Raw genomic sequence first — 16,358 nt, forward strand, 5'->3', positions numbered from 1 at the left:
AGCTACACAATGTAAAGTAAATAAATCTGGTATTCTGTCAGCTTTTGAGGAGCCCCAGCCTCTTGTGACTGTAGCCGCACTTACACTAATCCACCACAACCACCGTTACTCTCAGATATTAACTTAATAGCCCACCTGACTCCGCTCCCACCACCACCACCACACTCAGCTCACATACACGGACAGCCTGGAGTGGCCCCTCTAAAGGAGGAGTCGCTTTGCTCTTACAACACTACCCCCACTCTGGATGGCAATTATCACATAATGTCACTCCAGTATCTTCATATATACAACGGTTCAGAATGATTTTTAACAATCAGGCAATTGGTGAGGGCTCACTATAACCTTTAAAACAGGATGTCCTTATGAAGTGGTTCACAGTGGAATTTGCAGCCTTTTTTGTGTTCATATTTACTATATTATAGGAGAGGTTTTATCAGAGAATGTGAATAACATCAATAATACAGATAATAAACCTAAGTCATGATCAGGAGCACGTAACACGCAACCTTTAACATTTACCATAACAAGTATAAATGGCTATTAAAGACACTCAAGGTTTTTTTAATAACATGAATGTAGAACTCTTAATTGAACGTAAAAAAACATGAAATTAACATTTTCTAAGAGCCTCTTTTTTTTGGCAACAAAAATTATCCATGAACTCGGTTCACTGTACAGCCTGTTCATCAGTGCTCGTCTGAACATTGCTAACTCATTTAATATATAGGTAATTCAATTTATATTTATATATATATACAAGATTATATAATTTATATATCGTTGTCTGGTGTTAACGCAATAATTTTACCGAGAAAACGAATGCAGCCTCGAGATCTCTAGAAAAAACCGTTACAAAATAATGATATTTTATGGTCTTTCTCGGCCTCCGTAGAAATCAATCAGTTGAAGACGTTACAGAGCTGATTATTCTACTGAGCACGGGTCCTACACAGTTACCCATGCGGTGGTGCACTGCAGCCTTCGATGGTTCCTCTTCTGAAGTAAAATCTGGCCAGAGGTTTCCAAAGATAGCTGTAGCCGGCCATTGGTGGGGAAAGAATGAATGAATTAACATGACAAATCAAGTTAAAGAAAACTATACTTAAGCAGCACGAACAAGCCGCTGGGAAGGAGAAAAAGTCGATAGAGATACGTTACATATCTCCGTGTAAACCGACTGAATAGGTGACATGAAATGACAGAATAACGACCCTCTCACCACTGGCATAGGTGACCTATCCCCGAATTAACTATTACCCATTGGAAGTCATAGAAAATTAGTTTTATTGGGTTATTAGTAAGCTGTGTCTTGAATCGGAGGGTATAAATACGATTCAAAACGACCGCAGTACGACGTGTGAGGATCGTAAGCGTGCTGTCGCTGTATAACTGCAGCACGTTGTGGTAAAATGTAATATATTATTACGTGCTTAAGGGTTTTTGCATACATTTCTATGCATTTTCTTAAAGCGACGTAAGTAGTAAACAAACACTATGCGTGCTCATTTGTATGCTAGTTGTTTAAGATTAAGCTAGATGGCTAATTAATGCCTTCTTTATTTCTGTTTCCTAATCTGCTTTCGATTTTAATATCTTGTAAAAACATTTTTTACGTGGAGGCTAAATGTATGATTCATACGAACCACAGAACTATGATAGCTGACACGGATAACGTTGTTTCTCGGTGGAACATCCGTGTTGTTTTAGTAACAACATTGACAATTATAATAAATTTCATACCACTCCACTATTTGTGAGTACATTTCAGCACCCAGATCTTCGAGTTGTCGCATCTTCTTGGGAGGTTTATGTACATATATGTTTGTATATCAGTATATTTCTGATGTTCTCCTCTCTCTTGTCAAGCTCTGTAAAATGGACCGCAGGCCAAAAGAGGAATTTGAATGGAAAATAGCGGCTGCATTCTCCCCTACAAAGAACAGCAGAAACAGCAATGACGGAGTCAGGTCCAGCCTTTGGAAGGATGAGGATGAGGAGCTTTCAGTGGGCCCTGGAATGCTGGAGGACATGTGCCTAAATACACCCATGAATAAGCCAGCTCATTCACCTTTAGAAAAGCTGAGGGCAACTGAAATGAAAGGCCCGGGCTGGTCATCCAGCAGGAGGACGTCAGGCCAAAGGAAGCCAAGGAAGTCCTACAGAACAGGTGCTAAAGTGACGGTCTCTCCTGCCAAGGTACTCTATTTCTGTCGTTTAATTTGATGATATTCATTTTAGTAACAGAGAGTTTTGGGGGAGGGGATTGTAGTCCTAGATACCACTTTTTACATGTTCTGGCTGTGAGATGCAAATCCCACAGGTTTAAGGAGGCGTACTGTTTTTATTACAGCTAGATTGTCATGTATGTGTACTAGACTGTCTTGTAACCAGGTCACTCTTCTTTGATGTAGAAATTGTTAGGTTAGTTGCCACACTAATTATTGAAGTGAATATATGAAGATGCTCAGACAGACCAGGGTGTCGGCTGTATTTCTCGAGCAATTTTCACGCACCACTACACCCATGTGCACAATTAATTGGAAAAGTAACTGATTATCATGCCAAAGTAAAAATAGCATTCTGTTTCAAGGCTTCTAATATTGCAACAAGAATATTATCATATCTCCCACACCTGCTTTTTATAATGGTATGTAGCAGGAAATAAAACAAAGTAAAGCATTTAAGCACCATAATGTTCAGCATGATAACTTGTAATATATTATGACTGTCAAAAACAAATGCCTAAAGCTCCAGTTGTGTTTACATATGTTCTGTTCTCTGCTGGTACCATGCTTTCTGTGAACTGCTCTGTATAATTCTTTTCCACAGAATGGCATGGTACTTTAAAATAGTATTAATTCACTTTTGTTTTTTTCATCTAGTTTTAATCATGAAGTTAGCACATTCAGGGGAAAAAAAAACCTTGTATCTTTCTAGAGATAAGTCGGTATTGCTAAATATCAAAACTGATATGGTTTTGTGTTTGAGAGAAATATTTAATTAGAAATATATTACTGTAGTGTTTTAAGGTACTGTGTTTACTGCTATTTCAGGTATCAAACTATAACACATCACCCATCTTAACAGAACCTATTTTATCCGACAATAAAGTCCTGCCACGTGGAAAGAAGACTAATCACAGAACACCAGAGGTAGGTTTAAAAACTGCACTTACAGTATTAGGGCTGTAACAGATGCTCTTGCGGTTGGCACTAAAAAGTCTACAAAAGAGCCAAATAGGGAAAACCTCTAGAGGAAAGTGTGTGAAGACCACTGTGATAGTACAGTACGGCTGATCTAGAGCTAGATGAGAGCATGCACACCCATGCAGGAGAGACAGTGGAGAAACTACACTGGTTTTTAGAAAAAGACTGCTTTGCTGAGACTGATAATCAGGTACATTTTTGGGATAATGTTGGTATATATTCTATGATCTATTACCGTAAGTAGAGGATTTCAACATTTCACATAAAGGGGGAAAAACTATGAAATCAAATGTTGCCTGGCAAAAAAATCTAAGGCATTTATTTACTATCATGCATTGGGGTTGTTACTGCAGCAGTACCAAAATGAACTGCCTACTCGGGGCTGTATATTTGGGTATGAATCATAGGCACATGTCCTTACCCATATTCTTCTGTTTACGGCGTGGGTAGTTCAGGGCTGATTTTGTCCCTACAGATGTTGAAGCCAAATGTACATGTTTGGGCTTATTCCCAGTTCATGTTGTCTTACACTGGTTCAAATGTTTCTTCAGAGAGAGTCATTGGAAAAGCCTGATTGGTCAGATGTGGATGATCCAGTGGAAGTGAAGTATTTTTCACAGGATGAGGGCTTTGTCACAAAATCCCAGTTGAAGAAGAACAGCAGTGAATATGAAACCAGTCCTCTACCAAACCTAGCGGCATGCTTCAAACATTCTAATGCATGTGATGATGAAATCCTGGTGCCATGCAAGCCTTTCTCAGAGATTGCAATGCAGCTACCTTGTGAATCCTCTAAAAACCAGTGGAACAGTTCAAATCAGAAATTGTGTGAATCCTCTTCAAATCAGTGGAACAGCGCACGTGAGATGCCATCAAAACCATTTCAAAACCAGAGAAATAATGCACTTCAGTCACCTTGTGGATTCATTCCACGGCAGTTGCACAGTGCATTCCAGAAACCCGGATCTTCTTCAAACCCCTGGAATACAGCTGTCCATTCACCCTTGGAACTTTCTCAGTGTCAGTGGAACAGCGCAGATCGTAAATGTCGAGAATCTTCTCTTGTAATGTGCAATACTGGAAATGACATGTCCCTCAGCAGTGAAATATCTAAGAGGTCTGATGTTTTTGCAACACCGGGTTGTACAGTTAAAGCTCAGTCGTCTTTGCTAACTTACAGTTTTCCTTTACGGAGCCCAGATTTACTTTCTTCTGGTGATGAACTTAGAAGCGATTCAGACTGTAGCCCGATGCACTTGAGAACCTCACCGAGCGACAGAACCAGACTAGTGTCTGTGGAAGCACCACAATCTATGTGGGACTCAGACAGTGGCCAAAAGGCAAGACCACTCAGTTTCATTGACACCCACTGTCATCTGGACATGCTGTATATGAAACTGGGCTTTCGAGGCACATTTGCTCACTTCCGCCGACTGTACCACAGCTCCTTTTCCTCCAGGTTTGAAGGCTGCATTGCAGATTTCTGTAACCCACGCCTCATGGTGAGGGAGCAGCTCTGGGAACCCCTTCTTAGCGAGGAGCTGGTCTGGGGGGCTTTTGGTTGCCATCCACATTTTGCCAAGGAATACAACATTATTCATGAGCACAGCATCCTGACTGCTATGAGACACCCAAAAGCTGTTGCCTTTGGGGAGATTGGGCTAGACTATTCAAGCAAATGTTCCACTACTGTTGGCCAACAGAAGAAGGTATCAGTATAGCAGATTATATCATATTGTACTGGTGATTATCTATCTATCATTCCATCTTCTGTGTGTATTTATTTAATGAATTGATTATTCTTAGGTACTGAACTGAAGGTTTAATACTTGATAATGCATCCACTGGATTTTATTTTATTTGGTGAAAACAAAATCAAGTATTGTAGTTTGTTCACCCACTGGGATTTTCTTTGTGTATATGGCAGTGAGGTTTCCCCATATTCTTTACCTTATTAGGTGTTTGAGCGCCAGCTGCATTTGGCCGTACAAATGAAGAAGCCTCTGGTAATCCACTGCAGAGATGCAGATGAAGATCTCCTGGAAATCTTGAAGAGACTTGTGCCCAGAGACTACAAAATACACAGGTTGATATAGGGCATAGATGATGCGCAAGGGTGAAGTGGCCAAATGAATGTAATCGTGTACATTTTTTGACCAGTAAAAACATTTACTGTGCTTTCAGAACTTCTGATATGAGGTTATGTTTGAAAACTGCAGTTGCAATTTTAACCTGTATTCAGAAAAGTCAGTCGCATCAGAATCTTTTCTGAACCTGATTAGTGTTGTCAGTCCCTCCAAAAATACATTAGTAACTGGCGTTCTTGTGCTACAGGCACTGCTTCACCAACAGCTATGATGTCATTGAGCCTTTTCTCCAGGAGTTCCCTAACATGTCAGTAGGGTTCACAGCCCTGCTCACCTACCCTAAAGCTGTGAAAGTCAAGGATGCCATCAGGAGAATCCCTCTCCACAGGATTGTAGTAGAAACTGATGCACCTTATTTCCTTCCTTACCAGGTATGCCAATACAGTCCTGTGAAAAAATGAATACAGGCAATGCTGGTTGTTTATACATTTTCAAATATGGGACTGACTCTTATTGCCTTGCTTAATTTTGTGTCTTATTTTGTGCCTGTTCTGTTGTAGCCTAACTATATATATATGTAAGAGATGCATAGCTATAATGAAATCTATTGGAGATATACAAGGGTAATTTGAGAGTAATTTGTGCATCTAGCTGAAAACAGTTCTTTGCCTCCTTAGGTTTCAAAGAGTGTGTGCAGGTTCTCTCACCCAGGGATGGCCATCCATACCCTGCAGGAGATCAGCCACCTGAAGGGGGAGCTCTTCTCCACTGTCCTTTCCACCCTGAGGCAGACCACAGCTAAGCTATACGACCTGTGACTGCGACCCAGCAAAGCTCATATGCTTGTATAGTGTGGGCGCTCATCAACAATCAGAGGCCGCATTCATCGTTGATTCATCATTTGATTACCAAACGAACTCTCTATTTTACAGTAAGGGTTGCTGTTCTAAGAGGTATAAATGACCACAACCTTTCTTTGTTGTATAATCATTCATCACTATTGTTATACCCTAAACCTGCTAAACAAATGGAACAGAGGAAATTTCTTTGTTTACGTTTGAGTTTCCATTACCTGTTCTGCTCAACATGGAAATTATCACCTGAAGGTATGGAAAGCCTAGTTACATTGCCCGTGTAATTAAGGATCAGTGTGCCATTTTTTTCTCTCAAAATTAAATGCTGTACAAGAAGTTATCAGTTCAGCTGAAATGTATTGAATATTAATCTGAACATGTCTTGCTGTTCTATTTTTACTGATTGTTTTACTCCTATTTTGCTGGTCCCCTTTGTGTGAAAGTGTTTTTTATTTAAGTGACAAGGTGGCACTATTGACATAGTACCAACATTCTGGGTGATGGGTGACTTTACTGACAATGAGGGAGCCATATACTTTTGCCACGGTGAGTGCTGTAGATAGTCCTGCATTAATGCATGAATGTGTGCCTGACTTGATTGAATGGATACATATTTTACCACCTTCTATCTCTGCCTGTTTAAATAACCTCTAACCTGACTTACTTTAGTGTATTATTAAAATTCTATATATTTTTATGGGACCACATTTAATAAAGTAAAATTAATATTTTTTGTGTAATTGTTTTTAATGCATTTTAATTGCAATTTCAATTTATTTTCAGTCACCTTTAAACTTAGTTTCATTTCTGAGAACTTCAGTTATAATGTAATAGAGTTAAAAAAAAATAAGCTTGCTTACTAGTCATCATCATTTAGTCAGTGTCAGCATGCCTAGAACTGTAATCACTCAAACCTATAAATTATGTAGTCTTAATGAAAATGTTTTCCGACATGGCAAAATAATTCCGCTGAAATTGCGTGTAAAGAGATTTGTATGCCAAATAATATTTTTTCAGTTTAATTTGCTTCGATTGAAGCAGTGTTTGCCATTATCTTCATTCTCGCTGTTCCACGGGTCATTTTGCATCGCTTCACTTTCAGAATAACTTCAAATAAACTAAAACATCTACTTCAGAATAATCACACAGACATTAAGGCACCCCTTACATTAGCTTTTTAAAGTTTATTTCTTCATTTCTTTTTACAGTGTAGTGCTTTGAAGAGGGCTTATAAGCATATAAATGATTGATAGATGTGTTTTGTTTTTTAAGTTCAAAGATTATACTTGGAATGGTAACAGCAAACGGTTGTCCCATATGATACTGTATTCATGGGAGTCTCACTGCGTCGTTCGCTGCCCCTGCAACGTGACAAAAAGAATTACCTGAAGGGGACTGAGCTAATGTTGTCTAAAACATAAACATCGTTGATCATAGATGAAGAAGTTAATGCAATTTTCTAAATATTTTTGCGTTGACACCTCACACAGTAAAATCAATTTAAACAACACAGGAACATTATTCATTCAAAATAGCAGGGCAGCACTTGTCAGTGTAGCTCACATTGGCGCCTTATACTCACAGGCAAATTTTCTCCCAATTTATGGGCCATCTGTCAGCACATCCTGTACAATTCTTTGCAGTACATTTCCGTATTCTTGAAACTCTTCTTCATTCATGGTGATGCCCATCTCAAAAGGAAAGGTGAACTAATCCAGCATAAAAAAACAATATTTAGAAAGATATTTCATTCTAATATCGCACTCTTGTAATTTAAACATTATTCATGCTATTCTAAAAGTGACACGTTGGCACAAAATGTTTTAATTTCAAATAATTGTTTTAACAAACTAGGCATTTCCGTATGGCACTGTTCAATATTCTCTGATTTTATTTGAAAATATCCTTCCCACCAACCAAAACATGCTTGTTCTCTCCTTCCAGAGCCTCAAACGGAGGAGGTAGCCCCTCGGAGAAGCGTTTCCCCACACGCACTGGTTTCTTCTCACTTTTCCCCTGTAGACACAAGCTCATTTCAATCATCGGTTTTCAGCTTCTTATCCACTCTTGTAAATGTATTATTTTGTCACAAGATATGGCTTGAGGAAAACACACACACACATCTTTTGTTATGTACCCAGGATTTCAGAATACAAAAAATTAACCATAATTAAAATGAAATATTTAGTGATATTAAACTAAATGCAGCAAGTCCTAATATTATTATGTATGTGTGGAGTTTGCATATTCTTCCTGTGTCACACAGGATTCTGCCCACAAGCAAAAGACATATAGTACAGTCAGGCTAACTGGCATCTCTGAATTGTCCATCGAGTGTAATCGTGTGAGAGACTGTGCCCTGCATTGGACCGACCTGAGATACCTCAGTCTTATGTCCTATGCTGTCTGGAATAAGTTCCAAGTCTGCTACAACTCTAACCAAGATAGATGGTTAGAAATCAATGGATGGATGGATGGATACCTGTGGTTTCTGAGATGGGCTGAGGAAGCTGGATCCTGCCTGGGCAGAGTCCGTCCATAATGCCAGGATACAGATGAACATGATTCCATATGCTATTTGCTTTTTCAGCTGCATGTTTGAAACAATGTTTCGATGGCTGTTTCTAACACCATAACCAAAAAGACAAACAGAAATCACAAAAGAGGAAACTTTTATATAAACATTTAAAGGACATTTGCGATTAACTTAAAGTACCTCAGTTACAAACTGGTTTCAGTTTTGTAAACGCTAGTTATATAACAACAATTGGTCAAAACACACAATAAAATTTACCTGTTGGACGGTGGCTGGAGTATATACCCTGGAAGCGTATTTGATAGACCTTTTTATAGAAATCAGCTGTTTGTTTTGTGCCACATAAATGTAGGATGTACATACTGATATATCCAGGAAACAAAGGGCAATTAAAACTATGTTAATACCTGAGTAAATATAAATAGTGCATGCATACTTTAGTTGTGTTGAGATGCTTTTCACTTCGGGAGTATGAACGGCTACATTTTTTGGATAATAGTCCTTTAAATATGACGTATGTTTGTAGTCAGGGTTGTGGTAAGGCTTATCTTGTGTGCTCTCTAAGGGGCTGCGAAATGATTTTAAAACTATTTGTCCTGCTCAGAGATATCTGTCACCAACTTTAGATGGGTTTCTACTCCACTCTTATACAATATACCATGAAAAATACAGAAAACCTCAGTTGTTCCAAACATTTTTCGTCTATATATTTCATGATTTAGAAGATAATCCCTAGTCCCAATTTGAAACATTCCATCTATTTGACTCTGCTCTGATCCTTTTTCAGTGTTTTTATGGATTTACCAGTCTGGGGAATTTATAATAACCATTTAGACTCATCATTCACATACACATATACCTATATTAGCCTTTTGCCATTATTTCACAATTTTGCTTTATGGTTAACTGTGTTTTATTTAATTAACAAAACCTTTGCATTTTCTTTTCCCTTTTTGAAAAAAGCTTCATTAAGTAAAAGTTCACAATTTTCATTTTATATATCACCTTAAATATAGAATTGTTAGTTTTATTTTTTTTATGACAATTATGATAATTGGTCTTGATGCCTGAGTGAATGACTTCTTCATTGATTGGAGGGTCTTGGAATGAAAGGTCTTGATGCAGAGAAAATGTTTTGATATTTCTTTGTACAAGAATACATTGTCAATGACAATGACATTGGTCATTTGTGTTTTAGTCATTTTGTGGCAAATGAACAGATATACAAAAATGCTATAACTGCACATAGAACTTAAGAAGTTTTATAAAATTGCCCACCCAAGGCTTGTTTGATAGTAAAATAAAAAGATTTTGGAATAAATTGTTTTAAGAAAATGCTTGCACAGACCTTAACTCTTATAAAATAAAATGTTCAAGCTGCATGTGATTGTTTAAATTTTTTAATTCTTTATTTTTGATAGATTGAAATTGTGGTATAATAATAATAAGCTACCCTCACAGCCTTTTCTGCTATCATAACTTTTACTGGAAATGTCACTTCAGTCATTTCAGATGAAAGCATCTGCCAAATAAACTAATTAGCATTAAATTATATATTTAATGATCACACATGTATGAATATATTCCATGGAATAGTGCAGTAAAATTAGATTTTTTTCCCTTCCCTAATCAACTGAAAAAAAACAAGGTTTTAGCATTTAAGTTCCAGGAGATGGCAGAGTTGAACCCAACGTCAAATCTACTGTAAGAAAACAGGCTTTTTAAAAATCATATAAACAGCCAGCTGTTATTTCACAATGCATTTTTCATATAATTCAGTGAGAATATTGGAGTATTGGATTTTGTATTAGTTTTCTTGAATGTTTAACATCTGAAGTGTTTGAAAGTTGTCATCATATCTTCCAAAATGTCACTGTTCCTAACTTATTAGTAACAGTGAAACAAACCATCGTGGCACAATGGGGTTTTCGTAATACAAAAGCTTAGATTCAGGGTAACGGAAATAATTCATTTCTTTCATTCATTAACCTTTATTTTACAAAGCAAAGCATTAAGAACAGTTTCTTATTTACAATGATAGCCTGAACTCAGGCTGATGTGTCAGGATTTTATGGGGAAACAGTGGCATAGTAGGAGATTTCAGGTTTGTGTCAATGGGTATCCAAGTTATTTCGGTGATCCTGAGAAAAATTACATCAGCAGAACATTGCAGAGAATGAAGAACAAGAGAAACTCCTCAATGTTAACCCTAGAGTGAGTTTTCCTGCAGCCTTCTTAGCACCACGTCTTTCGGAAGTTCTATGTTAAAAGATATAACTTGCATTAAGAAGGCTGCAGGAAACTCAGCTCTGGTCAGCTCACTGCAAACAGTGCTGTGCTATTATGGAGTAATGGTCATCAAAGAGTCAAACATAAGTGTTCTACTGTAACCATAAAAATTTCTTGTTGTTGTCTTTCAAGTATCTATCCATCCATTTTCCAAACCACTTATCCTACTGGGTCGCGGGGGGTCTGGAGCCTATCCCGGAAGCAATGGGCACGAGGCTGGGAACAACCCAGGATGGGGGGCCAGCCCATTGCAGGGCACACTCACACACCATTCACTCACACATGCATTCCTACGGGCAGTTTAGCAATTCTTTGGACTGTGGGGGGAAACCGGAGTACCTGGAGGAAACCCCACGTCGACATGGGGAGAACATGCAAACTCCACACACATGCGACCCAGGCGGAGGTTCGAACCCGGGTCCCAGAGGTGTGAGGCAACAGTGCTAACCACTGCACCACCATGCCGCCCCATCTTTCAAGTATCTAAAATTTTCTTTCAAAGCTCATTATTTCATAGACTGATCTAGATGTCCTGTAGCCACTGGCAAAACTTACCATGTCAATATAAATCTTAGAGGAATCAATCAAGAAATCAGTATATTTTTATCCTATAAAAGAGGTGCCTAAAGAGTGGCACACATTCTGGTTACCACAGATTTTGACTTTGACAAATGTTAAATTTATTAAAATTCACTATTTAGAATGATATAAAATCTGAAGTTTATTAGCAGCATTTTTGGATTTTTGATTGAATGTTTCATGGAAACGACATTTTGGATTGCAGGGTAGTGCAATGACAGGCTGAAATACGGACCAAGTGATTATCCAGCCTCACTACATGGAGGTGCCACATTCTTGAAGAACATTGCAGAGCTTCTGACCAGCTGCCAGAAGCGGGAGTTACCAGTCGGCACTTGGAACCTGTGACAACGTTTTTGTGAGGAGCTGGATGAGCTACAGTTAGATGCTAAACTGCTTCTTCACTTTCATGAAGCCAGCAGTGAACCCCAGTGATTCTCAAATACGTAGGTTTCCTTGTTCTTAAGAAGCAACCCAGTTCACCAACCAGACCCTGGCGGTCAATAAATCCACGCATTGATATGTGTTGTCTGACAAGGAGAGGGAAGCCACAAAATGTGCGCTGGGCAAAAAGAAAGTAGAAAGTGCAGAAAATGCCTCTTGGGGGGCAAGATGTATTGGGGGAAAGGGAAAAACCTACAAAAGGGGGGTCAGTCAGGAGGCAGCAGTTACTTTGGGTCAGTCATCCTCCAGCTCTCTCTTACAGAGAGAATGCCTGCACAGCTGATTGTTCTGTCTCCTCACTCAGGCTTTAGGCCCTACAAGGTAAGGCGGTCCTGTCCCCCGACTGGACAAGTAGTGACCACTAGCCGCACTCCCCTTTGGCACTCCATATGGCCGACCATGGTTACTGCCAGCCTGCGTGGTGCTGATCACCCCCTGCTGGTGGTGGATTCCCAGCAAGCTGTTATGTCACAGGGGAGAACAATCAAACCAGAACCCTGTAGGCACCATGTCACTCTGCCATCATTCATTTTCAAAATAACAGAATGGCATTTGCAATGGGAGTGATGGTAAATAATGTCATTGTTAAAAGCATCATCATGATACTCAGTCAGTCCCACCAGGCATTCATATTCACAAATCAAGTAATTAATCAAAGCAGTTGATATCAAATATGCTTTTGTATTACTGTGTAACAAAGCAGGATTTCACATATTAGTAAGAAATTATGTATCGACACAAATATCTTCAACAACATCCCAATTAAATTTTTAGCTGTTGATTTCCACCTAAAAATATATATTTTTGTCTATAACTTACAGTTACATTTTATTCATTAAATCTTTCCAGATTTATTACACAATAAGATCCATGTCGATTGACTGCATTGTCCTCATATCTATGCCACATCAGCAGTATTTCCTTTTATCGGTTGTCATTAGCAGAGCTGGGGACTTGAGTCACTGACTCACTACTCAACTCGGACTCAAGTTACAAATTTCATGACTTGTGACTCAACTCAGCAAAACTGATGAAAAGACTTGGACTCGACTTGAGTTCAGTGACTTGAGACTTGGACCCGACTTGGACCCTATGAAGATTTGAGGTTATAGTCCCCCTACTATATACCATAATGTTAATTTTATAACTTCAGTATATATTAATTCTCAGCTGTCTGCATTTTCAATTGGCTGAATGCAAGGTCTCCTGAGATAGTTTGTTGGAAAGATGCATCACTCCCTGCATGTACACGAACATAAAAACCGTGAGTGGAGAAAGTCTCTTTTCAACCTATCTCTACCTATAAAGCACGTATCTTATGACGTACCGTGGTGGGTTTTTGCTGCAACAAGTTTTAATCACTAAAGGTAAAAAAAAAAAAAACTGACATTGCAGGAACTCAAGTTACATGACTCGAGTCACAAATTTGATGACTTGTGACTTCACAGGAAAAACGAAGGAAAGACTTGGACTCAACTTAGACTTGAGGGCAAATGACTTGAGACTTTACTTAGACTGCAATGTTTTGACTGGAGACTTGCTTCACCAAAGAATGACTTGTTCTCATCCCTGATTGTTGGACCACATTAGATCTCAGTGGATACTTTATTGCCATGGCTCTCGTATTGGCAGCCACTTGCATCCCCATAGCTTCAACTTTCTGCCTGTACCAAAAGAATGTATTCTGCCTGCAGGTGTCATTTTCTTTCACTTACGGGGGTGAAGTTTATCAGGCACAACATAAACTGTGTATAATGTTCATTCTAACCCAAGTTCGAATGCAAAAGGAGGTAGATCTGAAGGATGAGGTGATACATTCTTTTTCTGTATTGCAATTTATCTGCATCATTTATTAGAATACTTCGCAGTATATCTTCATAACAGCTCAGGTAACGAAGAATCTGGGGAAAAAAAAATTATGACTGAATTTCCTCTGCAGATACCCCCACCCATCCTGTTTCTGCTAGAGGTCAGACATGACCCACCCATCTCCCAATTCCACCAGGCGAAGCTGGATGCTTGCCAGTAGGAAGTGGGCAAGCTGAAGACTATCTTGGAAGAGATGTGGACTTGGTTAATTTTTTTTTTGTCCCAAACAGTCATCTATGCCGCCAAGATCCAGTTCTGTTTTGAAACTTTTAATTATCGATTGGGTCACTTACTATGCTCAGCTTCCATCTTCTCTCACATTAGTGTCTGGCTCAGGACCCGCCACTGCATCTTCCCCTACTATTATGTTTGGTCTCACTTGACTAAATCTCACTAAATCAAACTGCACCAATCCTGGTCATGTCTGTTTTTATACCTGTAACATAATTGAAAAAGTTCAAGATAGTTAAGGGTTCTGCTGTTTAATATGGAGTTCATTATCCAACATCAAATAACTAAAAAATTGCCTTAGTATTTCTGATTCTTTCTGAATATTCAATGAATAGTTCCGATGAAGTCGCCATTCAGGACTTAACAAAGAACTAGCTATAAAATCCCTGCTTTTGAAACACAAAGTGGCATTGATGCAGGAGTTTACGTGCAGAACAGACAAATCTTTTTCTTAGCCCATTCACTTCTGCGTATAATGTATAAGATACACCATTCTTTATAGAGTATGTCTGAGTATAACTTTACTCCTTACCTGCTGGAGTTTTTAAACATGGTCTATTAGATCCTTAGAATACTTTTCCTTTAATATGAGCTATTACAGTGTATGCATTTCATGTTCTTTGCATACAACACCAAACCTTTTACATGCATAGTACTTGGTGAGTAAGGGTTATGGAGTTTCTGATTCTGATAAACAAGTTATAAAAATATATATTAATACCTACGTCTCATTTAAATCTTTTAAAATCCTATTAGTGGAATATTTGCACACTGGAGGGTGACAGTGAGCTGTGATAATGGGACTGGTAGAAATTAATAATGCTATTGTTTTCTGTCTGGTTGAGGGTAAGGGCCACTGGAACCTGTGTGTGATGTGGCTTCCTTTATAGGGGAGGAGTCCCAGACTCAGCATGCTTTGTTTACTTCCTGCTGGAGGGGTGGAGCCCTGGAAACCTTGTGTGCCGGCCACTTCCTGATTAAGAGGCGGACGGCTAACACAGTGGCCTTGACTCACATGTTTTTTCCCCTCTTTGTGTTCCATGTTCTTGCGAGGGCTCGGACTGCTCTCACACCTGTGACCTTCTCCCTTGCTTAGTTTCTGTTGTGCGAACTGGAGGACAAACAGTTCTCCATTACAGCTTGGGACTCCCTGTGGGATTAGCTTAATGCATCAAGTTAAATGGCCAAGAACTCAACATTTCTCCAGCATTACATGCAGTGTTAAGGCATCAGTGACGTCAGAGTACTGCTGTGGTTTTTTGTTATTATTTCAGTTCAGAAGACCTTCTGTAGAGAGAGGAAAGATGTTTTTCTACTTCAGTGGTTCTCAACCTTTTTTGCACCATGACCCAATTGTTACCATGCCAGCTCAGTTGCGACCCCATATCAAGTATATATTTAAATGGCTTCTTGGATTGGTTGAGTGTTCACTCGTTTTGTACTAAGCATTTGCAAACCCAAGACTCATTTATATACTGTAGGTTAATTCTAGGATTGGGGCTGGGAAATCTGATCATGGATCAGCATAGGAGCTTGCGAGTTTTAAAATGCTTACATCTCCAACTCTGCCTCGCGACTCTTCCACAACTTGCCGAAACCCAAGTTTGAGTCACAACCCATGGGCTGAAAATCGCTGCTCCTGTTGACATTACATACATACAATTCCCCTGTTTAAATAATGTGCTTTTTCATTATAAAAAGCGTATTTTATTCTGGGACATTTATGTTATCTAGCGATCAAGCCCGGAGTGGCCAATCAGGAGATTCGGGAGAATTCCCAGTGAGCCGCTTAGCTGTTGTGCCAGATAGAATAAAAAAAAAAAGTTTAAATTTCTACAACGCTTCCGAATGTTAGCCCCCGAGTTTTCTCACTCACACACACAATAGACCACAATTGCTCTGCATAGAGAAACGCACAAAGACGCAGCACACACACCAGTGTGGTCGCTTGTCATTTAGAGCTCAGTGAGCGCAGTGCACGGTCGCGGAGGTGTCACAGCTAATTGCTTGCTATCGCTAATCACTGCAAGTTTCTCGAACGATGGATGTTAGAAAGAGACCAGGCGAGGCAGAAAAAGTTAGATTGATGAACCAGTCCAATATGCTATTCAATATTTATTTTCTTCTTGAAATGTCAGTACGCGATAATAAGACTTTAACTGTGGCATCATTTATCAAAGTTTCCCCCAGAACAAAATGGGCATATGACTGAAAATGAGTCCCCCTCCATTCCTGGTAGTGATCATACAAATGAAAATGT

The 16,358-nt window shown here is 39.1% G+C and overlaps 3 protein-coding genes across 4 annotated transcripts in view; 2 read left to right on the top strand and 1 right to left on the bottom strand.

Annotated features, from left to right (window-relative positions):
• Positions 1 to 913: 913 nt before the first annotated feature.
• tatdn2 (TatD DNase domain containing 2) lies at positions 914 to 6,890 on the top strand. 2 transcript variants are annotated; one of them, XM_049018466.1, is made up of 7 exons: positions 914 to 1,233; positions 1,870 to 2,199; positions 3,057 to 3,155; positions 3,761 to 4,918; positions 5,168 to 5,295; positions 5,544 to 5,727; positions 5,974 to 6,890. In XM_049018466.1, exons 2-7 carry the CDS (start codon positions 1,879 to 1,881, stop codon positions 6,112 to 6,114), a joined length of 2,031 nt encoding a protein of 676 aa, XP_048874423.1. In that variant the 5' UTR covers positions 914 to 1,233; positions 1,870 to 1,878; the 3' UTR covers positions 6,115 to 6,890. The 2 variants fall into 2 exon arrangements, with proteins under 2 accessions (XP_048874423.1, XP_048874424.1); XM_049018467.1 differs by lacking the exon at positions 914 to 1,233 and adding an exon at positions 1,346 to 1,477.
• Positions 6,891 to 7,751: 861 nt separating this feature from the next.
• ghrl (ghrelin/obestatin prepropeptide) lies at positions 7,752 to 8,746 on the bottom strand. Its single transcript, XM_049017181.1, has 3 exons — positions 8,633 to 8,746; positions 8,068 to 8,166; positions 7,752 to 7,859 (listed from the first exon to the last, which is right to left on the bottom strand). Exons 1-3 carry the CDS (start codon positions 8,744 to 8,746, stop codon positions 7,752 to 7,754), a joined length of 321 nt encoding a protein of 106 aa, XP_048873138.1.
• A 3,519-nt stretch (positions 8,747 to 12,265) lies between these two features.
• LOC125744895 (FYVE, RhoGEF and PH domain-containing protein 5-like) overlaps positions 12,266 to 16,358 on the top strand; it is a 57,520-nt gene continuing 53,427 nt past the window's right edge. Inside the window, exon 1 of the mRNA XM_049017182.1 lies at positions 12,266 to 12,319. Within this exon, the coding sequence (XP_048873139.1) occupies positions 12,266 to 12,319 (54 nt within the window). The remainder of the gene's footprint in view (positions 12,320 to 16,358) is intronic.

The sequence above is a fragment of the Brienomyrus brachyistius genome, chromosome 6 (genome assembly GCF_023856365.1).
Source record: "Brienomyrus brachyistius isolate T26 chromosome 6, BBRACH_0.4, whole genome shotgun sequence".
Lineage (NCBI taxonomy): Eukaryota > Metazoa > Chordata > Actinopteri > Osteoglossiformes > Mormyridae > Brienomyrus > Brienomyrus brachyistius.

Bases quoted from the DNA above. Each gene is read 5' to 3' on its own strand.
- tatdn2 (XM_049018466.1), top strand. From the start codon at position 1,879: ATGGACCGCAGGCCAAAAGAGGAATTTGAATGGAAAATAGCGGCTGCA. The intron at 3,156-3,760 runs GTAGGTTTAAAA...ATGTTTCTTCAG, and splicing joins CTAATCACAGAACACCAGAG to AGAGAGTCATTGGAAAAGCC. The intron at 4,919-5,167 runs GTATCAGTATAG...TTACCTTATTAG, and splicing joins CTGTTGGCCAACAGAAGAAG to GTGTTTGAGCGCCAGCTGCA.
- ghrl (XM_049017181.1), bottom strand. From the start codon at position 8,746: ATGCAGCTGAAAAAGCAAATAGCATATGGAATCATGTTCATCTGTATC. The intron at 8,167-8,632 runs GTATCCATCCAT...TTGTGTCTACAG, and splicing joins GCCCATCTCAGAAACCACAG to GGGAAAAGTGAGAAGAAACC. The intron at 7,860-8,067 runs GTTGGTGGGAAG...ATGCTGGATTAG, and splicing joins GAGAGAACAAGCATGTTTTG to TTCACCTTTCCTTTTGAGAT.